At 41.5% G+C, this 26,424-nt stretch overlaps 1 protein-coding gene across 2 annotated transcripts; it reads left to right on the plus strand.

The window, feature by feature from the left end:
• Nucleotides 1-3,631: 3,631 nt before the first annotated feature.
• On the plus strand, nucleotides 3,632-25,595 carry FBP2 (fructose-1,6-bisphosphatase 2). Of its 2 annotated transcripts, XM_009699291.1 has the most exons (8): nucleotides 3,632-3,689; nucleotides 4,174-4,420; nucleotides 7,046-7,208; nucleotides 8,130-8,222; nucleotides 13,921-14,061; nucleotides 15,269-15,406; nucleotides 21,978-22,097; nucleotides 25,351-25,595. In XM_009699291.1, exons 2-8 carry the CDS (start codon nucleotides 4,248-4,250, stop codon nucleotides 25,543-25,545), a joined length of 1,023 nt encoding a protein of 340 aa, XP_009697593.1. In that variant the 5' UTR covers nucleotides 3,632-3,689; nucleotides 4,174-4,247; the 3' UTR covers nucleotides 25,546-25,595. The 2 variants fall into 2 exon arrangements, with proteins under 2 accessions (XP_009697593.1, XP_009697591.1); XM_009699289.1 differs by lacking the exon at nucleotides 3,632-3,689 and having other exon boundaries at nucleotides 4,172-4,420.
• The last annotated feature ends 829 nt before the right edge of the window (nucleotides 25,596-26,424 follow it).

The raw sequence follows: 26,424 nt of genomic DNA on the forward strand, positions 1-26,424 counted from the left end.
AGCACCCCACAAACAGCGACCATGGGGTATGCTGTCTAATTTCTGATTAATTCCCCTCTGGGAGAAGGCTCAAACTCACATCTCCCAACGAACTGCCCTTGTTGCTACTCTCGAGGCCAGCCTGAAAGGAGCAGGTTTACCACCCCAACCAGTGAGCGCGGTGCCATGACGTGGGAGAGGACTTCATGCAACCAGACAGCGAGTGGGACAGCTGTGTGCTGGGGGACTCCTGTGCCCAGGGTTTTTCTTCATAGACCATTCTTTCTTGTTCTAGGACCAATGCTGCTTCCTCTGCCTCTTCACGTGAGCAGCCAACCACTGGGATGCTCTCGCTTTTGTAAAAGAAAAAAAAAAATGCAATCCTGGCATCCGTTTTGTCTTTTCATTGTGATTTCAAAAGAAACAAGTCATCTCTCTAGGTTTTGACGAAGACTGAAGGTGCTAGGAGCGGCTGGAGATTCCTACCTCACACAATGAAACACTTCCCAAAGGAATTGCATATTCCTATCCCAAGCATTTCCTTACTTGCTGGCTCTGGCACATAGCCGATAGCACTTTAAAGGGCTTCCATCTCACTAAATCAGCCACAGCGTGCTGAGAGGGAGTCTAAACCTCTCTAAAGTTCCAGATGCTGCTCCTAGAGGAAAGTGCATGGCTGTTGGTTGTCATGCACAACTCTTTTAGATCCTTAAGTTTTTAATTTGACCTGTCCCCAGAGCCAGGATGCTGGATGTAATTTTTTATTTAATACACTCAGCAGAGGATAGTCAGAAGGCCTTACAGCTTTTTTCTGGCTTTCCATGTATCAGTTTGGCCTACAGTGCCTCGCTAATCTGTTGGCACAACTTGACAGACGGTATCTGCAGGAGCCATTTTTGTCTAGTTATAGTAATTCCTCAGCTGTATTCTGCCCTCGACCTCTTCAGGAATCCCCAGGCTGCATATATCTATTTTTAAGACATCATACTGGCAGCAGGTAAAGGTTATAGGAGGAAAGGCAATACTGCCTGTGTTTGCTAGGTCAGTTTCCAGTGTTTTGATTTTGCCTGTAGGCTGACATTTTATAGTTAGCATTTTCCACATGGTGAGCTGAGTTTTTCTTTCTATCTGTAATAGGTGAGTGGACATTTGAATGGCACCCCGGTGTAGCTACCAGTGGGGAGAATGATTTCATTATCTCCTCCCACAGCCTCCTTTCCAGAGTTGCCTTGCATGTCAAGGTGGGGCGGGAGGGTTGGTTTGTGACTGGGAGGGTCAGTCTGTCACGGGGAGGGTTGGTCTGTCACAGCCGAGGCTGTACTACACACTGGTCCCTTCAGAGGCTGAACTGTGGCATTTGGTGAAAGGTCGATGGCTCCAATTTCAGCTGGCGCCATCCACCCGACTAACATTTCACATCAGTTAGAGAAGGTGTCACCTTTAAGGCACAGGACTAGTCTATATGCCAGTGGAAGTGTGAATCACCCCTGAGAGCTATTGTGTAATCTTTATATTAGAGGACAAATCTCCCACAGATCTGTCAAATCGAGGTGTTTATTTTTTTTAACCTTTCTATGATGTTCCAACACATCTTACTGAGCGGTTCTGAGGCTTATAAAGAATCATCACACATTTTTTAAACAATCTGATTTCTCCCCCTCCTCGTCTTAAATGGTAATTATTTCTATAGTTTAATCATTCGGGTTTTTATAATTCAGTGGGAACACAGTATTTACCAAAACAGGGTAAAGTTTTCATGCAGCCCAGTCTTGTGCCTTTATCCAAGTTTTATTCTTTTACTTCTCTTCTTGCTCCACTATTGGCTGCAATATTTCTGGAAAGCTCGGGCATTGAGTCTCTGTTCTTTACACATTAGTGTAAGTTAAGTTCATATTGAAGGTGTGTTATTTAAGCAGCAACTCAAAGCATTGTGCTTAATACATACTAAAAAGTATCCAGTACCTGTAAAAAGCATTTGGGGATTTTTTAGTTTAAAAAAAAAAAAAAAAAAAGAGGCAAATAATGGACTTACTAGCTCTGAGAACACCCTTTGAATGACTAACTCCAAAACAAACTTTCTGTTAGAAAAGAAGATCTGAACTTTGTCTTTTTGGCCAGTGTAAAAGATCACTTGGAATCAACAGTAAAGAAGATCTGCATGTGATGTTTTGACAAATGTTAGAATCCATAGGCCAACCCCACCCCGTTTCTTATTTGCTGAATTGATTGGGTATGCTGATGGTATTCTAGCTACACGGCAGAGAGATTTTGCATTAAAAGCATGTTAGTACTGGTCAGGCTGACATCTGCCATGATGAAGAAATAATTTGCAGAATGTAATGGCTGTACTTTAAGCCAGCAGATCTGTTTGCATGTATGATGTGAAACCTGTCCCCTTCTTTTATTAATAGCACCATGTGGTATCCCAGGGCTCCCTAAATATGTTACATTTTGATTTTGTGCAAAGTCTGTTCAAAGAAAGAAAGTCTCCTAGCCTCGCAAAAAGTGCTCTGGAATATTTGTTGTGTGATGTGAATGGTATCGTATACTTTTAACTAGATCACAGAGGTAGAAAAGAGAAAAAGAAACCTTCAAGATCACTTTCTTCTTCCACCAATGCCTCAGAGGACATAGTGCAAAATCTGCCTGTTGCTCCACATGCTCACCAGTCCTTCCTCCTCCTTAGAATGAGGCTTGAAAAACATCCCCAGTGGGATACCAGCAGCACTGAACTGTGTCTTTCTAGTTGTTGCTAGTGTTCAGTGCTGTCAGCCTCTAAGACCTTTGCTTGAGGCTGATTTCAAAGTAGAAAACCTTAGCATTCAAATCCCTTTACAACTCCCCGAGTAATGTATTGTTCATAGGTGAAGAGATGCTTTTAGGAAAACCCAAAGAAACGCTAAAGATTAAAACAGGAAAGCAAAGGGAAATCAACACTCTTTGCCTACAGCTGCAGTTCCTGTTAATGAAAACAAGGCTAGGTATATGTTTTGTTACTGACTTTTGTTTCTGTCTTCCTGGCATGATTTTAGCACAGTAATTTGGGTTAAATGAATGCTAACAATGAAACTCAATGAAACTTCTCTTCTTTAACTCCAGATTTTCTTGTTTTGCGTGTGGGCTTTCTTCTGCTTAAAAATAAAAGAGTGCTACTAATAAGTACAATGAAGGCTACAACATATAACTGTTCTTACTGCCTTATGTGAGTGTGATTAAAATCTGTAATCCCAATGTTCTAGATAGCATGTACCTGGTTCACTGACATTTCTCTCTATCTTCACATTAGCATCATGTGATCCAAGTATATTGCTTGTAAGGAGTTACTGGTGGTTTAATTGCAAACTTGGACATACCTATATTTACATGGTGCACTACAATACCAAAGCCGACATAAAATTTCATTTTGTGAGTTATGACACAGACATGCTTAAATCAGATAAGCGTCATTCATAAATGATTGAAGACATAATTGCTTTGCAACGAACCAAGCCACAGCTCACCAGTCGTTCTCATTCATGCAAGCCCTGTAATATTACAAGTAGCCCAGACTAGGAATGAAGTCATTAAAATGGGATTGCAGGAAACCAACAAGCAACATAAAACGACTTTAATAAATGCATGTCTTAGATTCACCCTGCACCTCCTGTTGATTCCCCTGGGATGTGCCACACACCTTCAAAACCCTCGTCTACAGCAGAGGCCAAAAGAGGGTGAGCAGGCAGGGATTAAGGTGGTATAGGAAGGGAACTTCACCATCCGGAGTCACAGCACGGTGGGTGCTCTGCTGCGGGGCACCACAGCACGCGTGGTTACTGATGCCTGATGCCTTCATTTCTGGTGCCTTCAAAATTGTGCGCTTTGCCTTGGCTATGTTGAGCTCATTGCTGAGAGGCAGCTAGAGGAAAGCAGTTTCCAGCTAAGCAGCCAGCAAGAGTTTTGCATTATAAGCAGTCTAACAGACAATTAGAATATGTTACTAGATCTGCACATCACTAATTTCAGTACGTGGAGAGAGCAACAGAACAGTGGCTGCTCAGCTGTAGTCCCATCTCAGGCTCCTTTCCTCCATCCCGGAGGAGCTGTGGAGCCATCCTGGGTGCAGTTATTCTGAGCACTCAATCACATGGTCTCAGAAACATCTTAATAAACTCTGACCAGCAACACAGCCAACAGCTTCGCCTCAAAATAAAACAGCTACTCAGGATCTCAACGCAGCAAGAAAGAGTCTCATCCAGCCGAGAAGACAGGAACTCTGGTACCCAGCAAAAATGTCTGACAAAACCCCCTTCGAAACGGATATGCTGACGCTCACGCGATTCGTTATGGAGAAGGGCCGCCGCGTTAAAGGAGCGACAGGGGAGCTGACACAGCTGCTCAACTCCATGCTGACTGCCATAAAGGCCATTTCCTCCGCAGTCAGAAAGGCAGGCCTTGCCCACATGTGAGTCCTACCTAGCGATACGGGAGGAAGAGGAGGTAGAGAGATAGCTGCTTGCTCAGCAGGGTTGGGGAGTGGGCAGGGATTCCTAAATACATTGGAAGTGTCTTTTTTAAGCCTAGTGATTGAAGGCATGAGTTCAGAGCCCGGATTACCAAGAGTGGGAAGTGGGAGATCTCGCTTTCTGGAGCATTTTAATGTTGGGTGCAAGATAGACATTTAAACTAACTGCTGTTCTGTAATATTTTACTCTAAAAACGCAAGTTAGAACTGCAATGCACTGATCGCCTCATTATCCTTTTTAAGTGCTGATATTAATCAATTTTTAAATCTACTGTGAATTCACAGAATATCACATCGTGATATTTTCTGCTAACATCCAAGCCCAGTGCTGAGCTCTGCAAATCAGGGCTTGGCTTATCTTGGGAAGCTGATGCTCTGCCTGACTGCAGTATAAGTAATGGTCTAAAGCAACAGCCCTGTAAGAAACGCCATAGGCTGCCATGCATAAGTGCATTTCCCCCTCCTTAAATAGTACCAGGGTTACAGGTGAGGAGTCTTAAAAGGCTCTATATGAAAACCAAACATGACAATTTTGCACCCAGTGGTTTAGTAAGTGGAATAAAGAATTGCCTTAGGAAGGCCTGGAACGAACTGAGCAGTTCCTCACAAAGCCAGGTGAAACAGACATCAGTGTCATTCTTTTAATGGTGATCTGTCTGAGGCAGTTTAGAGAGCTGGAACGTCCTAATAAAATTATGCATTTAAAATATTCAGGATTTGTTATGTATTGAAAGGTATATTTCTGCACATGACTCTGTATGTACATATGCATACATGCACAAAAAAGACAGGCAAAATATTTGTGTAAGAAAGGCAACATTTGTAATTTTTTTTTTTTTCCTGTGGAGACACCAAAACGTATGACACACTGCGGTTTTTTTGTGCTTCTCTTGACTATTTGGCCAAAGTCCTCAATGATCTTTTCAAATCACGAATTCAATGTCTCAGTACTATCACCCTCACTTTACAGGCATGGACCATAATACGTAGGGAGGACATGAGACATACTCAACACTAATAGCAGCGTCAGGCTCCTATGCCCTAACTGTTAAACAATACTTTGTCTCTGTACTTAGTAGGTGAAGCTGAGCTTTTTTGCCTCACTGACTTAGAGGAACAGTTGCTTTTATCTCATTTTTTTATCTTTCAATATGTAACCTCTGAAGTATTTAATAGGTGGGGACACCCTCTGATAGACCAGAGGTGGAATAGCCACCTAGCCTACAGGACACATGGCTGCCGTGCTAGATGAATCTTCCCTTCAGAAAGAAAAGATCCATTATGTTGAGGAGCAAATGTCTCTTTCCATAAACAAAAGCTTCAGGTGATGAACCAGAAATACCTAAAGAATCCAAACACACAAACAAGTAACTTACACCATTCAAATCACTGCTACTATCGATGATATTTCAGAAATTCCAATGGCAAACTTTCAACCACTGTGACTGGCTTGCATCCATCTGTATTTGAGAAGTTAGAGAGCTTTGATTTTTCTAGCCCCTTCAAATAGGAGACTGTGAAGTGTCTCCTTTAATGTTAAAAAGCACAGCATGAATCTTTAACAAATTTGCCATTCAAAAGTAAAGCAGGACTTTTCCCAAGCCGTAGGCTTGAGCTGGGAATGTGCCTGAAAACGTGCTAACTGGAGAATGGGGGCTTAGCGCTTCCTGAAAATAATGGTCCTTTCCAGTATCTCAGACTTGGCACTCCAAAACAGAGTGCCCAAAACACTCAATGCTTCTGAAAAGCTCAGGCAGCTTTGAGCCTTGAGTAAGACAAAAGACCTACCCTGCCTCCAACTAAGGCCTGCTGCTGATCAGCATCCTAGGGACTAATTAGTTGCCCCTTTCCTTTTTTTTTTTTTTCCCCCCATAAGGAGTAAAAGTGCTGTATCTATTCCCTGTATGATTCCTTATACTTCTAAGATCATGCCCATTAGCTCTAAACTGTGTTTCCGCAACTGGAAATCTCAGAAATATTTGTACTACTATATTCTACATCATTAGCATATTGCTAAAATCAGGATAGGGAACAGAAGCATCATCTGAACTCAGCCAAGGACCACTGAATAAAACAGACCTTGATCCTGAGATAAAGTTCAGCACGAGGAATTATCTGGGGGTGTGTGTAAAGCTTCTGATTTTGGGGTGGCTGAAGACTGAGTGGATGTGGGTTGAAGGACCATCACGGAGCTCTAAGCAGCCAGCGGCAGAAAATAATGCAGATGCTTAGTGCCCCTTCTCCTTCCTCAAAGCTGCTGCCAGCTGCTTCGTGGGGCTGCTGGGGAAGTCGGGCACCCACTGGCCAGGCTGTGGGCTCTGCTCCTGGCCTGGAGAACACCCAAGCAGGAGCAAAAAGACCCAGATAAAGCCCAGAAATTATGCCATTGCCCTTTCTCTATCTCATGCACACTTTTATTTTCTAGCAGTAGCTAACGCACCTTAGCAGTTTAATCCAAAGGTTTGAGGTGTGGGAAGATGAAAGAGCCACGCTGACTTGTTGTTTTCCTAAAAACCTGTACTGTTGGTCTCCTTCAGGTTTCTTGATATCTTCACTTTTCTGTAGGTTTGGTATAGCTGGCACCGTGAACGTGACCGGTGACGAAGTGAAGAAGTTGGACGTATTATCCAACTCCCTGGTGATTAATATGCTTCAGTCCTCCTACAGCACCTGCGTCCTGGTCACGGAGGAGAACAAGGAGGCCATCATCATCCCCAAGGAGAAGCGGGTCTGTGCATCTCCTGCCTTCCCGGGGTTGTGGGCCCAGGCAGCGGCAGGTGGCACTCTGGTGTCGAGTATGAAACCTGCGCCTGGCCACAAAACCAACCCTTCCCGCGGGAACTCAGAAAATTTGCACCATTACTGCGTTGTTTGGATTAATAACTGTGGTGGATGGCATGGTTTCAACAGCTAAAGGAGCCGTGGAGGGTGGAATTATTATTAAAGTTTTGTGAAGGAGGAGGGGGGAATAATTATTTTTGAGCTTGTTAACACGCCCCAGATCCCAGATGTAAGCGTACTATTACATTCCCTGAACGCCAGTGTAATGGTTTTGGATTACGTTAATATTTAGGCAAGATAAATTGAGATGAGAGGCTGGCAGAACTGGGTTTTACATTACAAGCCCGGAGGAAACACCTGACTGCTTCATCAGGCTTTCCCCAGGAGGGGATCCGATTGCAGCGAGATGCTGCTCACACTGATGTAACCCACCCTTTCCCCAAGATGTGTTCTTTCTGCCTTATTACTCTCAAACGTCACATCACAGGCAGATCTTTTCTTTCGGAGCAAAATGTAACAAAACCATACTTACTGGAGGAAGATGCCCGCTGCTGGAATGAGTCACTCCTTTTGCTTTCAAGCGATTTCTTGCACTGCTTGGCAGCAGAGGACTGCTCCTTTCTATCATCAGGTTTTGTGCTGTCTGAGCAGAAACATGCCCTCTCCTATTTCTCTGGCTGGCCCTGCAGGGAGTGGGTGTTGTGCTGCAGGGCCAGCTGGGTCAACAGCACAGCCTTCTCTGACAAGGCACGTAAGGCACATTTGGAGGGCTGAACACAGTCAAAAAACATGGGTTTTGTCGAGTAAAAGGAAATAATAGTGCAAGATTTTATATCATTTAATGCTTCCCTTGCCACTTCTGTTTTAGGGTAAATATGTGGTGTGCTTTGACCCCCTTGATGGCTCATCCAATATAGACTGCTTGGCACCAATAGGAACAATATTTGCTATCTACAAAAAGGTAAGTGGATGAATGAAGAACACATGGCATGATTCACTTGGCAAAAGCAAAATGCCTTCGGTATATCAACTTGCTTAGTTTCTTTCCTAGGTCCTTTAAGCGTCTTTGGGATCAACAGAGCCTTAGGAAGAGTAGAAGAGGGAACACTTGAGATTCATGTGAGCTAAAATGCTGCCAGAATTCCCAGGAAGGAGACACTCAGCCCCATGAAATTGTTAGGTGGCAGCAATTCCCTCCTCCAGACACACAGGCGCTTAAATAAAATCCTCTCACCATCAGGCAGCTGGTTAGCTCCTACAGTGATGCTTTACTGGCTGCAGGAGAGCTGAGGGGTGTTGCGGTGCCTACAAATCACAGCATTTGTCTTCCTGGGCACTGACTGGGGAGAGCTGACAGTCACTGCCCGGACGGTATCACGATTAGCAGTGTGGTGGCCTCCCAGTATGAGTTGCTGTGCCAGTTATGGATGAGAGCTTATAAGCATGCTAACGATGGAGGCGACCTGAGGCTGAAGGAAGCAGACACCTCCATCCACCGAGACCCTGCCAGGGTGCCTGCTCCCATGAGGCTGCACAGAACAGCAACTGCATGGCCAATTAACAAATGTTAATAGTTAAGAGTCATGCCAAGTCTTGTGATTTGATTGCTAATCTCCCAGCAGTTGGTGTTTTTCCTGAAGCCTGAGCTCACAGTCATATGACTATGGGAGACCCTCAGCCATTGCTATTGTGAAGTAAAATTTACAGTACTTGTGACTGCAGAGAAGTCTTTGCAGACTCAAACACTGCGCTTCAAACATACGATGATGCATTTTTAAAGTCCACTCGCATCTCTTAACTCACAATTTTCAACTGGCTAATCCTCATTTTTTGCTTTTCTCGTAGGCAATACACTAATCATCATTGTTGAGAATGTGCACCTACTAGTAAACAAAACAGTTATGGCACAATCCCAACAGGGTCATGGTACAAGCCAAGTGCTGGCATATGGCTGTCCACACTGTTAATGGTTAGTGCAAACCTGCATCACAGATGTGCAGCCCAGGCCAGACAACACTGAGATGATGCTTGGGTATGGCTTGTAGAAAGAGCAGCCCAGGGATTACCTCCAATGCCATCTACCGCCTTGCTTTCTGGAGGGGAGAAAGCTTAGCTGTATGGATGCAATCCATGCCACGTACCCTTACGGTAAGCAGAGGGGCTCCCACTCTTTTCATTTATCTCTCTAAAGATAGCCTAAAAGACTGCAGCACCTCCAGACATTTAGAGTGGACAATAGCTGTGTTGTCCACTATTCTCAATGGTGGTAAGCACCATCTTACAAACGCCAAACATCAGCTTTCTCTTTAGAAATTTTGTGTTAGGTTACTCTGCGTAACTATAAAGGCAAGTGCTCAGTGATTAATATAGCTTAGCAGGTTGAAAACAGATTAGATTTCTCTACCATCTTTAACGCACCTGTTAATGTGTGTAACGACTATGGACTTCCCAGTCTTCTCTAGGATTCTGCTTCAGAATAGAAACATTTCTCAAAGAACTCATGTCATTCCCAAATGCTCAAGTTTTCAATTCATTTTCTGCTACTTCCATAGTTGTTGTTGTTCTAATATATATTAACGTATTTGTTGTAAATACTGTTTTTAAGTTACTGGTTTTCATGTGGGTGGATACCCTTCAGCAATTCATAAAAAGAAAATCACATTGCTTTGTACAAATGCTTCATATCCAAATTAAAACCCTGCTGCTAGGATGAAGCACAGTTTGTCAACTACAAGAACAACTTACCAATTTTCTCTGCAAATTTAGAAACAGTGTTGAATTTACACACTTTCACTGGCATAATTCTTTCCATTAAAATGCTAATTCCAAAGTACATGTTAATTAATGTGTCTTCCTCTCAGACAAGACAATTTCATAGCAATGCTATTAACTTTAAACACTGATAAATTCAAATACTTTGAAATAATAGATTATAATAAAAGCTTTGTTGATTGTTACTGAAGAATAATGAGAAAGGAATAAAAGTGAGATGTTTATCCCAGTGGATGAGAATCATTTAAGAAAGAAAACGTGATTTCAAGCCATTTAAGGTTCATGAACATCATTTTGGAAAAGCTAGAACAATTGTAATTCCAAAGGATGATCCTTTGCACCTGTCTGATATTTGGTACTTTCTAATTCTCAGATGATTGCATGACTGATTTTCTCACCGTGTCAGCACTTGAAATTCATTGGCAAAGGTACACCCTCCCAAACTGAAATATTTGCCTCATTTTAGGGGAAAAAAAAAAAAAAATCAGCTCTTTTCTACAAAGGCCAGACTTGGCCAATACATTTCAAACCTGAAAATAGTTCTCTGGCTGCTCCCAATCCAGAGCCACTACCATGGTGGCAGGCACCACTGCCTCCTGCCAGAAAATCACTGCATCAGTGTCTTAGAGAAAACCACCGGGAAGTAAATGCCATCTTAAGTTTATTTAATTTTCCACCTGGCTTTTACTTTCTGATGCATGGGTGGTATTGTTAAAAAGAACAGAAACATCAGAAAAGTGGGGCTGAGGGAGGAGCCTTGCTGAATCAGCAGAAGCCGGAGCAAGGGACAGGACCTTGACAGTCACTGCCACTGAGGGGCTCTCAGCTGCTGGAGTCTCAGGACGTGCTGACAGTAAGCATTTTTTGCTCGGATTCTTCCCAGTTTTTCATGACACTGAGCTGAATCTCCAACTCTTGATTCATGCTGCACATATATGCTATGAAACTCTGCTGCTTTGTTTCATTCTGGTTTTAATTTGTAACTTTGCCCAATGCCTCAGATGCATTTTATTTCCCCTTCTTCATTGTCATGAGGACATTGTCCTTCCCTCCATGTGGTCCCTCATGGAGAAGGTGTAAGAATTCAGAGCAATCACAAAGGATACTCATGAAACACATGATACAAACAGAGACCTGGAAACCAAGTCGTTCTGGATCTGCTCCCAGTGCTGATGAGAACTCACTCATGTGATGTTAGGCAGATCATACATGCAAAAATTTTCAAACTCAGATATCACTTGAGGGTACCCCTATAGCCATACTCCACAGACGTTGTTTCATCTGCTTCACACCAAAAACAAACCAAAGTGACTGTGTCAACACTTGCCAGAGCTTCTCTGCAGTCCCTCTGCCTATTTCAGTGCTTTGCATAAAGACCTTTAAAGAGATCTCACTGCAATCATCTCATAGTCAAAATATAGCAGAAAGGAAATACATCTGTGCACCAGAAAGTGAAAATATCAGAGTTTACCAGCCAGCTTAATTCCCTGGTTTGTTTCACAGAACATGGTACTTGGCAGCACTAAACTCCTGCAGTCCTAACGATGAAATATCAGCTGATCTCTAGCTTTTTTACATTCTGACAAGCTCTGCGAAATGTTTGTTTGAGACTGAGCTTTTTTCCTTCCTTTTGGAAGCTGGCTCTTGGAAACACAGTTGTGAATAAGGATGGAAAAACAAGTGAATTCTGCCGAACTGTTCATCTCCTGAGGGAGGAGTTCCTCTGTTCTTTCAGAATAGTTAACAAATATGTGGTTTCTCAGCCATATAAACATAGAAAATGCATTTAAGAGATAGGACTGAAAAGCGCATCTCAGAAAAACATGTTTTAAATCAATATCATATGTAACCAGCAGCTACATATACTGTATATACACCATATTCTATAAAACAAACCTCTTTACTGTAGTTATACAAAATTAATTCTTATTTAATGAGGAAAGCATACAAAAAGCTAGGAGAATCATATGTTTGCAATTAGTTACATAAATATATGTTTAATTCTGCATTTAATGTTGCAAATAATTAGCCTACTATAGACAACCGTTGCTTTGGATGTTGAGATGTGTGCACCATGGGGCTATATTTTTGAAACAGAAGCAGCTATGTAGGGTAGAATAGTTGGTTCTGTAAAAGATGGTTTAGCAAAAGATTAGCCACTAATAGTCAGAATTCAAAGCTCTGGAATATACAAACAGGGGTTTTAACTAGTCTTCCTTTATTATGTGCATTAGAACCTCTCTCAAAAAGCAGCTTGACAGTAATTCCAAGGGCTTGCATACCAGCTGTATTTGTACATACTGTATTTCAGCCCCCATGAAGAGCTGGCTGGCAACTGGACTTTTTTCCACAGAAGAACTTGGGGGAAAAAAAAAAAAAAAAGTTTTGAGCAAAATACAGCTAAAAACTGTAAGCAAAAGTAACAAAAGTAACAAAAGTAACAAAATGTTTCAGCTGCAAATGAAAACATTTTGATGTGGAATTACAGTCTTCATATGCCAAGAAAGATGTAGTTGTGGTGTCCCACATCTCAGTTTTCCTCTAGATGTTGGCATACAATGATGAACGGGATCCCCAGGTTACCCTTAGCCTTCCACCTTGCTAGGACTCTGATGGGCACCCTGAGAGCTCCTAGCCATAGGACACACCAGAGAATACAGAGAATTCCTTTGTTTGTTGGAAAGCAAGTGTTTTCCTTTAGAAAATATCTGTGGAAGGCATTCTTGATTTTTTAAAGAATTTACTCAATATTCATCAAATACTTGATTTCCTACAGTCTCCACTGATTTTTATTTTTTTAACCAGGTATTTTGGGCTAGACCTGCTATTTCTATTTAGCTGCTACTCATTCTAATGAAGCCCATGCAATCATCGAGAAATTGTCTGAGTTTGGAACAATAAAATGCCAAACCAAAGCCTGAAGGAAGGATCTGAGAGGGTTCTCATTGTAATTCCTCATGAACCACCACCAAAACATCTACAGAAGACCCACCACAACTGACAAGCTTCTAAAGAAACATTAATGTCAAGCATTAAAATTTGTAGCCCCAGGAGATGAAGGCTGGAGCCAGCCTTCCCAAGTACTCTTGGCTGTTCTCCTTTCTTACCCCACCCCAGTCGAACTCTTGCAAGCCGTGGCTGAGGCACACCCCCAGAGCTGGCTGGAAATATTTGCACCAGGTCTGCTTGGGCTATTGTTGATCAGCGATAACCAAAGGGCTAAATCAAAATATGAGTGTCGGAAATTGATTAAAAGCCTGAAATAAAACGCCACGTGAATGTTCTATGTAGAGTTGTATGTGCATACTCGCACACACACACACATTATGTATGCAAATGCATTTGTTATTTTATATGCAATATCAACATTTATATCATTTCAGTTATCAATCTCTTCACTGGCAGAGACCAATGCACAATCTTGTTTCCATTGTGTTGGACCATCTACCCTTTTAATCTGCATTACTGGAAGCAATTTGTCTGTAATGTAAACTACTGCATTCACCTCACAGTTATTCGCTCTGAGGGGTGTCAGTATGATAGCTTACATTTACATTTACAGAAAATTAGTACCTCTGTTCTGTCTCAGATTTCTGATGATCTTGAATCAATAGACTGGGCTGTAATGCTAAGGTATCAGCTTTGTTGCAGGTATCATATTGTTTGCATGACATGTATAAAATAACAAACTCTCAATGTCCTGTCCCAGCCTGTGCATGTACTTGTACGTAACTTGCCCTGAACTAGTGGGAAAAATCTCTATTTTGGTTGTTTCAAAAGTCTGTGAAGACACAGAAAGGAAATCTGTCCCACATTATTATTGAAGTGTTGTGTTTACGGTTTCTCATATGAATTTAACCTTCAGTTCAATGGTAATTTTTCCACAGGAAACAGATGACGAGCCCTCTGAAAAAGATGCTTTGCAGCCCGGACGCAATATTGTTGCTGCAGGCTATGCCTTGTACGGCAGCGCTACACTGGTTGCCCTCTCCACAGGGCAAGGAGTGGACTGCTTCATGCTCGATCCGGTACAGTCATGGTGTTATTCACACTGCCAAGATCAATTAGAGCTTTCCATGCTTGGGTTTATTAATTTTTGTTACTCCTTGTCTTTGCAAGCTACGTGACTTGGTTTTTGACTCACATCCTGGAGCATCCCACCTCCACTTTGCAAATATTTAATAATATCTGAATATGTTGGTTGCAATACCTCTTTGGTTTTTTTTTTTTTTTTCTACTTAGTGAAAGAGAGTTTAAGTTAAATAGAATTTGAAAGCCTGTTCATTCAAATCAGACTGCTGGTTTGCACAAACACTTCAGAAAATTTACTCTGAATGGTGTCTTTGCCTCCACTTAAAGGACTCCTGCTTTTTTCTTGTTCTTGCTTTTTCTCTGTGTAGAAGAACCTCAGCACGTTCAGTGTTTAGCATGGAGCAAGGACCATTTTTTGATACAGTTCATTCAGAGTGATGTCTGATTTCCTGAGTGCAATTTAGTTTTATGGCTAAATCCTCTAAGCCACATACTCAACAATTTGCAAAGGCACAACCATACCCATACAATCGGACATGTGCCACCTCTCTGTGCCCAGCCCCAGAGCCCAACAAATGTTACTGGAGGAATGCAGGAAGAAGACCACTCATCTGAGAACCAGCATTAGATGCGGGCAATAACAGGAATTTTTTTAGAGAAAAGGATGCATTATTATCAAAATTCCTTCTAACCTTTACAAATAGGCTCATTCCAAGTGGGAGGAACCGGGAGCTGAACTGCTCTGGTTAGACACAGAGGAAGAGAAGGTGGAAGTTGCACCTGGACTGCAGACAGCAACACCTGGGGCTCGCTGACCACATTAATTTCAAGATACTTAAGAGAGGCAAGAAGAGTTCAAAAATCAGAAGGCAGTGTAATTTCGTAATTTGTAACCTTATGGTTTGTGGACAGAGACTCACGATCCACCTACTTTCAGAACTGACTGGTGTTCTTTTGATATGCTAACTGTTACAGTTGAATTGCCTTTTGTTTATAGCACCAACGTGACAAGTTTTCATGAACTTAACACAGATTCTGTGTTTTCTGCTCTGTTTGAAATACTGTGAAGTTATACACAAGACTGGTGCTGAAAGTACAAAGCTGTGCTAGCATTTCTGCCACCTCTAGTGTGACAACTTTTACAGAAAGTCAACAAAATTTTCTGCTGCTTGCTAATAGCTGGTCTATCCTGTTCTTCTGCAGGGTCTTGGTGAATTTATTTTGGTGGACAGAGATGTTAAAATCAAGAAGAAAGGGAAGATATACAGTCTCAATGAAGGTTATGCAAAGTATTTTGATCCTGCAATGACAGAATATTTACAAAAGAAGAAATTCCCTGAGGTAAGAAAACATTAGCACTGTACCCAATGTACTGTGCCCTGGCACGCACTGCATTCCACGCAGTCCTGGCTGATGGGAAAGGATCTGGAGGCCTTGCTGAGTTCAGCCCCATGTAACCCTTTCGTGCCATCAGGTCCATTCTGGGTATGTAGCTTGTATTTTTTTCTGGTGCCCTGACATCTTTTATAGCTTAGACTTCAGTAAGTAAATTCTTAGCTTCTTCATCAGTGTGTGGAGGAAAATGTGCTGTACATGAAGAACCAGGTTTTTCAACAAAACTGTGAAACTGTACCAGCCAAATGTGGTGGTACCCTTGTTTTCTAGCTTATCTGACTATGCAGTTCAGTCATATATGTGGTTGGGCATAGATTCCACTGGGAATTCCCCATCTAGCTGGGGCTAGATTCCACGTACTGCCTAGAAGGTGCTGGCAGGGATCTGGGTGGCATCTTCTTCTTCCTGTACATGCTTGCATCTGAGAAATGCAGTATCATTCTTGCACTGTCTACTTGCATCACACGGAACACGAACAAACCCATGAGTTGAAAAAAAAAACAACTGTTGTAAGGCACAATTTCACTATTTTCTTTCGTTAAGAGGATTATACTGTATGCCTCAGAGAGCTAAAGCTGAGAACATCCCATGTCTGATGAACTTCCTCATGGGGACATACAGCTCTGTATGGCCTCTAGTCGATGCAAGGAGGACGCAGCACAAACTCTCAATGCGGAAAGCTGGAAGCTCTCTAGAAAGTGTGGCTACATGTGATCAGTAAGTTGTAACAAAATATGGTGATACGGAACAGCTCCTGACTGAATCTGGCCAGAAAACTGGTTTTAATGCCCTTGCTGTTAAAAAAAAGGCCATAGGATTATTTTTTAAGCTATTTTTTAAGCTATCAGTTGTCAATGGTACTTATACAAGGATCATGTAAAAATCAATGTATCCAGTAGAAAACTTTATGGTGCTGTACAAGGGAAATGTAATGAGTAAGAGTTTAAACCACAGTTCTGTGAGAAGCTCCTTCTGAGCTGAAAATCTGAATTTACTACTTTGGATATAGCTGCAATGCTGACCTCTTATCAAAACCTCTTCTCCATATTACCCATATTGTAGCTACAGAGGGTGTCGCATCACAGCATTTTAAATACACTAATTTTGAATATTTGAGGTTGTTTTGAAACTTCAAAGTCTGCTTTCAGTTCAGCTGTGAGAGAAGCAGAAGCCCAGGACACAACTTTCATACTTCCTGAAAACTAATCCAGCTGGGAAAGGGGAGAGCTGCGCCTCTCATCCTGCTCACGTTATGCTGAACTGTGTATTCAGTATAATGCACTAAGACTGGATTTATTCATTTGTGCTTTTGCAAACTACCCAAGCGTTGTTTAAAGTAAAACTCTTAAGTAGTCAACCCCAGGCAACTATAAAAAGACTGAAGAGATTCCAAACTCAGTGGAATGACCAGACAGAGATATTTCACCACAGGGTCAGTGAGGACAGCTCTCTAATGTGATTCACTAAATCCTTAGGTTAGGACATACAGGAAAAACCTCATCTGCAAAAACTATTTTATCTCAAATCTGTGCTTCATTTGAGGAAAATCTATTGAAAGTGGTGTTGCACTAATGCAGCAGAAGTTGGCAGAAGGTGTTTTTGTTACTTTAAAGCAAGCAGCACAGTAGTGCATGGGTTATTTTGGGCAGGGGAAGCTTCCCTAAGGGTGCTGAGCAAGCACATCACTTTGGTGCTCTGAGACGTAGGGCTGTCTGTGGGAAAAGGGCCAAGGCACCAATGTTATGGTCACAAAGCACAAGCAAGTGCCCTGCCCATATGAAAGCTTGTTATGAACCTGAGTTTTGCAAAGAGCATAACTCCATTCCTTGATTTAAAAAGGACATTATATTTGCGTTGTGGGAGGACAAGAGAGAGAGAAGGTGTTGTCACTCTTCCATAGCATGAAACCTGCTTCCTGGCATCATCTGTAAGCCTTAACAGCTACAGCTACATTGATGATGCTCCTACCTTCCCTGCAGTGTTCAGGAGGAGCATTGCACAGCTTTGGTCTTTGTCTTCCTCTCTTCAGCACACAGAAGGGCAGTGGGGGTTATCTGCCAGATACCTCCTGCCTGTGACTTGAGTAGGAACTGACATGTGGGGCGTGGGGGACCCCTTCTTACTCGGGTGGAACATGCTCATCCTATGGTCTTCTGGCCATTAGAAGCCAAGAGACTAGGCATTAATTTCAGCTACTTGTTACCTTCTTTTCCCTGTTTTTACTTTGATCCTGCCTTTATTTCCTCCTTCCTGTGGTTCTTGGTCGATGTGCTGTTCAGATGACTCTCTAAGATTGCCACAGAAAACTGAAAAGTTAAAAATAAAACAGGCAAACAAAGTAGGATGTTGTCCATAACATGTCCCGTGTTCTGTATCACTGTCATCGGCAACCAAACATTACAAATCAACGGCTTACGTGGAGATAAGAGATTTTCCCTTACTATCTAATAACAGCATCCCAGGCCAGACAGTTTCGACTACAAAGCCACATTGACCCTCAAAATTTCTTGTGGACCACCATTCACCTAAGTCATTAATTCTGAATTAAAAGCACTGGAAAGTGCTGCTGTTCTGCAGGTCAGCTGTAAACCTCCTACCATTATCATGTGGATCTTAGTGGGAAATAGTTGTCTAGACACATCTCTTCTGAAACGAGAGTCCAGAGAAAAGCTAGTTTTTTGTTAAGCATTATAAAATCTCCTGCTGCTTAACCTGCTTGAAGAGCAAGCTGCTGTTTGCAAGGCTGCCTGTAATGCAGGATGTTTACTCCAATCTGCACTGTATAATGGGCACAGCCGGGCCAGAAATTCTCTCTGCATAAATTTCACTTAACTCCTTCCCAAAGTGGGTTCTTCCTCCAGTAATGCTCGCAGGGCCCTAGCCTCTAGCTGGCACTGGTTCTCTGGTGGTAGAACGCAAAAACATGCTGTGGACATCATTGTACTTTGCTATTCCACCCATTTTTATCTTCCCTTCCTACAGCCACAAGAGAAATTGAGTCTCATCACAGTTTGCTGATTGAGAGCCACACAATAGAGACTCCCTAGTTAAGGATTTGTCTTAGCAATGCCATCAAAAACTTAGCATCAGCAGCACATTTCAGCATGAAGCATTCTTCTGCCAGCCAGACCAGCTGTGCCCAAGTGATATAAAAAGCTAATAAAAACAGTGTGCTTTTGTCACCATAACTGTATGTGGAGCAAGGCATGCAGAATATTGCTGCTGTAGTCTATAGAAAATATTTTTGCCCCCCACTCTCCTAGTCATCATCCTTACGCAAGAAAAACATAGTCTTGTTCTGCTGTGGAGGACCATAGATGTCAGAAATCAGTAGAATAAATAAGTGAAAAAGTGACTTACATCACATTGTGAAGAAAAAAATCACAGGACCTATCTGTTACGAGCCATTTTTGTTCCTCTGGGTTAAGCAAAACAAAACAGCGGAAAAGGTGAAACTAAGAGCAATCACAAGTTTACTCAAACGTGATGGACGCTGACCAAGGGAACATCAAGGTTCTCCAATGCTTTCATTAGCACCAGTCGAACCAGTGCATAGTGATCACTGGGCAAACATACAGCTTGGCATTACTCAGAACTTGGGATGAACCTCCCTACCATTCTCTGCTATTTTGTGTGAGAAGAAAGCCTGGACAATATGCCAACATGCGTGCAACACCTGTTAACTTTCTCATCTATAAGAAAGACGCACGAGTGACCAAACTGGAGAAACAAGAAGTAATATTTCTAGTAACTAAAAGGACTATTTATTCCTTCCATGTAGGTAGTTGAACGCTAAGGGAAGTGAAAATTTTATTTCAGTCTGTGGTTCAAGTGATAACCATACCAGAATGAAGGAATTTCTATTCTGTATTTTTCTCAGCAATGTCTCAGCTCTGTATTTCTAGAAAGTGAATTTCTATCAGGGTAAGAAGCAACTAAAATTGTCAGTGGCATCTCATCAGCTTCACATAACACTGCCCCTGTACACTCAAATTGTGTAAATGGCCTGCACGTGAATAGGAAATCCAGCACATCCCAAACATATCTGAAGACTTGTACACAGGTGACTCAGCTGTACAGCTCATGGTCAGTAAATTTTACACATGTGGGTTGCAGACTCCTTATTTGATAATGTCATAGAAGCAGTCCTTAGCAGTCTGTTTCAGGGCCTGCTTATGGTCGATACACTGTGACTTTTCTTAATGTTTAACAAACTTTTCTTAGGACTTGCTTCATCACCTTCTGAAACCATAAAAAAGAGGTCTTGCTTTGATTGTATTTTTAAAGGTTATTTTAGACTGCAATCACATCTTTCCCTGAAAATTGTCTTGTCTTAAACTGCAAACTTGCTTTAGTATCTCTTTAACACCTCCTAAGGTATTTTCTTCTGACCTCAGATTTTTACAGTTGCAAAGTCACAAGTGCGAACAGGTGTGAGATGGAGAAGCTATGATTTGAAGTCTAAATATCTAATTATCTGAGGGTAATCCGTGAAAAATAAGGGATCAAATACTTAAAAGTATTGTTCAGTTGTGCCTGGAAGTAATAGGGCCAGGTTTAAACTAAATTAAATACAGAAGCTCCAGGCTGTGTCTTTTCCATCATGTCTTTCATACTGTGTATTGTTTTCCTCTGAATTTTCAATAGTTCTCCTAATATGTACAAGAATTGTGGAAAACAGCACAAGTACAGTAATAACAAGAGTTATTACCTAGGCTGGAACGGTTCTCTCTTCCAGTTTTACTGCCAGATGTATCAAATATCCAAGCTTTATATTTAGCGGCTTAGGACTCAACTTCCTAGTGTTCTATTGCATTGTAGCATGTCATTTCATTAGAATCTCTTCTGATTTTAAAAGAGAGTAAATAACAAAACTTCACGGTTGCACAGAAAAAAGTGATTTCAAAATAGACTGATGTTTTTCTCTATCTGTGTTTTTTCCTCTCACTTGTGTTTTTTTTTTTCTCACAGCTAACCTCATGATTTTGCGGGGAAGGGTGACTAACTTGTGATGTCTGAAGGTTTTGGAGCTGGCATTGCTGAACCAGTTCTCTACATTAAAAGCCTTATGAGGAGTGGCTGAGGGAGCTGGAGTTGTTTAGTCTGGAGAAGAGGAGGCTGAGGGGAGACCTGATCGCCCTCTACCACTACCTGAAAGGAGGTTGTAGCGAGGTGGGGATTGGGCTCTTCTCCCCGGTAATTAGCGATAGGACGAGAGGAAACAGTCTCAAGTTGTGCCAGGGGAGGTTCAGGCTCGACATTAGGAAGAACTTCTTCACTGTTAGAGTTGTTAGGCATTGGAACAGGCTCCCCAGGGAGGTGGTGGAGTCACCATCCCTGGAGGTGTTCAAAAAACGTTTAGATGTGGCACTTCAAGACATGGTTTAGTGGACAGGGTGGCATCAGGTATACAGTTGGACTTGATGATCTTTGAGGTCTCTTCCAACCATAATGATTCTATGATTCTATATTTCTCTGGATCTAGTATCAGCACAAGGAGAGCTTTGTACAAAGCACTAAGATCTTCTGTTAGACAACTGATCCAGACAGGAGAAACATGCAGAGGTCTTTTCAAACTTTTAGCATTGCAATACACAAATATATATGCATATTAAATGTGCATGAAGTCACAGTCTCTAATAATTTTCTGGGGATGTCCAAATTCCTCCTCTGCTTCATTGAAGACAGACTGAGACATATCAAAAGACCAACAGACTTCTTGGCACAGTAGTTTCCAAAAAGCTTTCTTTCAGTTTACATTTGTATTGTGTATCTTCTCTTCATAAAAGTATGGTGACACGTCGCTTTTCTTGGGTGGATGCTATTTGGTGTATGAAGCTTCTATTTGTGCAAGACACCTTGCTTGCCTTCTGTGTTTCCTACTTTACATTTTTTATGACCAGCAAACCTAAGACTGATACAAAAACTTCCCTGATTGCTGTCACTAAAATGACATCTCCTTCAACAACATTAATTTTTAAGCTGAGAGCAAGGAAAACTATATCCATGAATAAATTGCTATCTCCCAAACCAAGCTGCAGAATGAACACAATAACCAATTTCACAACTGGACAAATAAGCTAGAACAAAAAGCTGGAGTCCTCTGGGAACCATCTGAATGTGTAGTGAAAAGTGACAACCCTCCTCATGCCCTGACTTAGGAACCAGTGAAGGATCGTCAATCGAATGGGTACCTTGTTCTGGCAACGTGAAGAAGTTTTCGCTCACTGTTTGCAGCCCTTGCTTTTTCACAGGCTGGGTGTTGATGTCAAATTGTGCACTCAAATTACAGGCACCCTGGTTTCCATACTGTGAATGCAGCTCTTCAAAGGGCTTATTTTAGAACCCTGTAGACAACCCAAAAGGCTAAGCCTCAGGCTGATTTAGGCATTTACAGTGTCCATAAGCAGCCATTGATTTAAGCAGTTTTGATTCCTGTTTTGTAACAAAATTACATTTTGCCAAGCTACTAGCTGTCTAGCCTGGTAGATATAATGCTTTACTCTGTATTTTTCAGGATGGCAGTTCCCCATATGGTGCCAGATACGTGGGCTCCATGGTAGCTGATGTTCACCGTACATTGATGTACGGTGGGATCTTCATGTATCCTGCTAATCAGAAGAGTCCTAAAGGAAAGGTAAATTGTTTGACTTACTCTCTGTTGAACTTAGTCAACCTAAGACCTCTCATTCTCCCAGAGATGTAAAGGAATAGTTTAGATATATAAACAGACAATAATTTTCCACCCCTGGAGAAAATTATCCATGTGTGTAATGGCCAGCAATTGAATTTAGGCAAGAAATGTAGGCAATTACCAATTTAGGCCAGAAATCTTCCTGTGTGCTTTTCTATTACAAACTACTCAAAAGGTTTTCACTGCAACCGAGGGTTTTATTCATTTTTCTAAAGACAAACACTTCAGTACCATAGAAACCTATTGAGATATCTATGCATAGCTGGCAGATACACCACAGGCCTAAGAAGACTTCTGCACTTTATACTGGCAACTAGAATCCAAGTGGGATACCCTGAACTCCAGACAGGGTTTTATTCAATGTTAGACAACCAAGTTTGCCTACCTGATGTTTCCAAAGGGTGCTGAGCTTACTATCACCAGCCCTGCAAACACAAACTTCTACTAACTGATCTGAAAAACTCTGTCAGTGGAAGGTGAGTTTCATGCATGCTGAGATTCTGGGAAAAGATGATTTCCCATACGGACACCTATATAAAACATACTGTGACTTAATGCAATGCAATGCAATGCAGTGACTCCCTGAATCTGCTGGGCCATGGACCATAGTCAACCTCAACTTTTCTCCTGCAGCATCAGATACCCTTGTTATCAAATATCTAAACAAATATATGTTTAAAAGAGATCTGGTTATACAGCTGATCTGTGTGCCACCAGTAACCTGCAGGTCATCCTTAGGACATGATTGGCTCAATGCATAATAGATTGATCACGGTGTTCTGACTCTAAGACCACCTGCTTCCCTTGTTAACACCATACTAAAAACCTTCTATTCAAATGGTTTTGTATCCTTGGCTGGTATGTGCAGGAATCTGCCTTCATAAAATTACTTGCCCCATCTCCCACATTGGTATTAGAACATCCTGATGTCTACAGTTCTTTAGGGACAGAGGACCACTGGCTCCATCTTGGTGAGCATGTATTTATCATAATAACAGCAGATGCAAGTGGTCTGCAAAACAAGAACAGGAAAAGAACTCTTTTCAGGATACACAACAGAAAATGTATGCTTGTTTGTTCAGGCAGATTTGATTTAAATATTTGATATAGCATCCCATAAAAACAAACAAACAAACAAACCCACAAAAACAAAACCAACAACCAAAAAAACCCCATTACACAGTGTGGATCTGTTTGTGTATCACAGCAAGAGACAAAAAAGGAATTTGCTGTGTGTGAGAGAAGTGGGTTTGCTGACTGGCCTCTTCAAATTAAACTTTTTGTTTTGAAATCTGTGTTAAACCATTGTTGAAGAGAAAAGATGAGAAACAGGACAAAAGAACAAATGTACAAAGTACTTACATAATTTTATAGAAATCGGGATTTCTGCATGAGTCAGCCTGCATTGACTATTGGACTGATTTGGCTTGCACTGCCATAGTAGAGAGAGTAATGACAGAAGCAAAAGTGTACTACCATCACAAATAAAAGTTTTCTTCTTTCCTTCCCAGAATGCAGGTGTATACAGTTCTTTTCACATAAACCTCTTTTTGAAGAGATAATGCCTTTGTGGCAGGTGCCCTGATTATCATCCCCCTGAAAGATAGTTTATGCACTAAATAGAAAGCTGAGAGGAACCAAATGTCACTGGAATTGATCCAAAAGCTTTAGAGCATATGTAAATGACATGCACGTAGGCCCTGGCATATAGGGCTCCTCCTTTAAGTTAAAGAACGAGTGAGAACAAAATGCTTAATAAGCAGAGCAGAACCAGCCAACAAATAGATCCTTTTTTTCAAATCAGATATGTTAAATAATACTTTTATGAACTTAAGGCTTATAGTTCTCTATTAGGTGAAAAATATTCAACCTATCTGAAGACAGAGCCCATGTAAAGACCCCTAAGTGCAATTGCACTACTACCTGAAGGAAAACTGCCTTCCTTAAGCCATGTGGTCACAGTTAAGCAACAAGAAACTCAACACGTAGTTCCACTGTAGTACTACTTCTGTTTTCTGGCTCATGATCTTCCAAAAGTTGGCCATGCTCTAAAAAAACAATGAAGGCTATTGGTCCTATGCTCCCTGTCAGATGGAGTCCTTGTACCAGAAGTAGCACTTCAGCAGGCTTTAAAGATTACAATGAAGTTAATAGGTGCTATTTAAGTTTGTGGTATATCATGGTTTTATTATAAACAGCATAATAAACGAATGATCAGTAGTAAAGTCCTGTGTCCAACCCATTTCTTTGTTTCTCTATATGGTTCATTCTGTCATGCTTCTTTTTCCCCAGAAAACATTCTCCCTTTTGCACATATGAAAAGCTCTTTAAACATAGTATGTGCTAACTTTGTTGTACATGAGCACGTCATAGACCGTCAAAGATTCAGCTAAACCTACAGAAATAATGTCTGTTTAAAAATAACCAGCTATCATCTATGTCCCTTTAAACACAGAAACTTTTGGCATATGTCCCAAATAAGTTTGCATTCCACCAGAACACAGGCACCATAGAAGTAACATTTTAAAAGATATGAATAGATATCAGGGTTCAAACCAAAAGTGCCTCCATATCAAAAGGGAAAATTTGCTTTTAATAATTACTGTAATTACTTCTGAAAACAGAGTCACTATCTGGATGAGTTGAGACCACTAATACCTATTCACATTTCTGAAGAGTGGCAATCAAATCCTGAAATTTGAAACTGGGAGCATCAAGTTTCAAACTCAAAAATATCCTGACCAAACACAACACGATTACCCCAAGCTTTGAGGTAACACATAAAGACTGTATATGAGAAGAGATTTTGGCTTTTCTTTCCCGGTACTAGTAACTTAGCTGGTTTACCTGTTTTGCTGATGTCTGTGGGCCCGACAGCTACTTTTGACATTTCTGACAAAATACAGCTCCACTGGTGCTCCACATCAGTATGTTAGCTTGGATACAATGGTGGTGATGCTTGGATGCAGGGTCAGTATGGTCTTCCTTGAAACAGAAGGTGTTAAGGGAGGTTAGAGAAGGAGAGGGGAGAAGGAGGGGCTGATTGATCGAGAGACATTGCTATTGCTATTGACATGATGTCTAATTGATGTTTGGTGCAAAATTTTCTAAAATCACAAAAGGAAAGTTAAGTTCTGGCAAGTCCTTTGGTGTAATTTCCCCCAAAGGTATTCACATGTTCCCTCTTTCTTTCTAGCTCCGACTTCTCTACGAGTGCAACCCTATGGCTTTCATCATCGAGCAGGCAGGTGGGGTGGCGACTACAGGGACGGAGGCGGTGTTGGATGTGAAACCTGAGAGTATTCACCAGAGAGTCCCTCTTATCCTTGGTTCTCCAGACGACGTGCAAGAATACCTCGCTTGTGTACAGAAACACCAGAAGAGCAGCTAAAGGCTTTTCTGCATCAGACCTTGCTTATCTGTCTTCTGTCTACATGAAAAGCCATACCTTTCAAGATGGTGGATTCTAGTAATTAGCACCCATCTCTCAGTGAAAATCCCATTTTATGAGAACAAGAAAAATAGTGAGAATGGCTGATGGGAAAACCAAAAATGTCATTTCTCCTTGCAGACAAATGTAAAAATCCTTTAACTCTGATTTATGCAGTGCAAATGTAGAGACAGAGGCCTGATTATTAAACAGAAGTGACTTACTTTATTTAATACTAGCAAAAGGAAGTGGATCGTGTCAGTAGCCCCATTTGATCCAAAGCTTTACATCTGATATTACATAGTTGTATTGTCTGAGACAGGTTTTCACATAAACATTCGCAATGCCGTTATCTGGATTTTCTGTCACAGGTTTTGTTGCAGGTGCTTTTTATCTTGACAGCCCTGAGAAGACTAAAAGTCTCATGCTGTCTGAAGCAGTGTTTTTAAGCTCCAAATTATATACGTCTTGGGTAATTAATAAAGATGAAAAGGCTGCAATGTTGCCAGGGTATTTCAATTCTCGTAAGAACAAGAAAATGTCTTGTCTTATTTGCAGACAGGTAAGCTCCAATGGCACAGATTACAATAAACCATTGCTACGGATGTGACAGTGATATCATGCCTATTCCCTGTTTATCTGTTGTCCTTTGCAACAGAAGATGAGCTATTGGCACTAAGCCCCTGTTAAACCTCCATCTTCTCTTACTTGGAAAGGTTCTTATTTCAGACTGAAGCTTGCCCTTTCATACACCTTACACTGCCGTTCCCAGCCACCTCCTGCACATCCATCCTCTTGCTGCCCTAGTGCCACCTCTCAGACTTGACACTGCCTAAGCAG

Source organism: Cariama cristata, unplaced genomic scaffold, assembly GCF_000690535.1.
Source record: "Cariama cristata isolate BGI_N322 unplaced genomic scaffold, ASM69053v1 scaffold34264, whole genome shotgun sequence".
NCBI classification, from domain to species: Eukaryota; Metazoa; Chordata; class Aves; order Cariamiformes; family Cariamidae; genus Cariama; species Cariama cristata.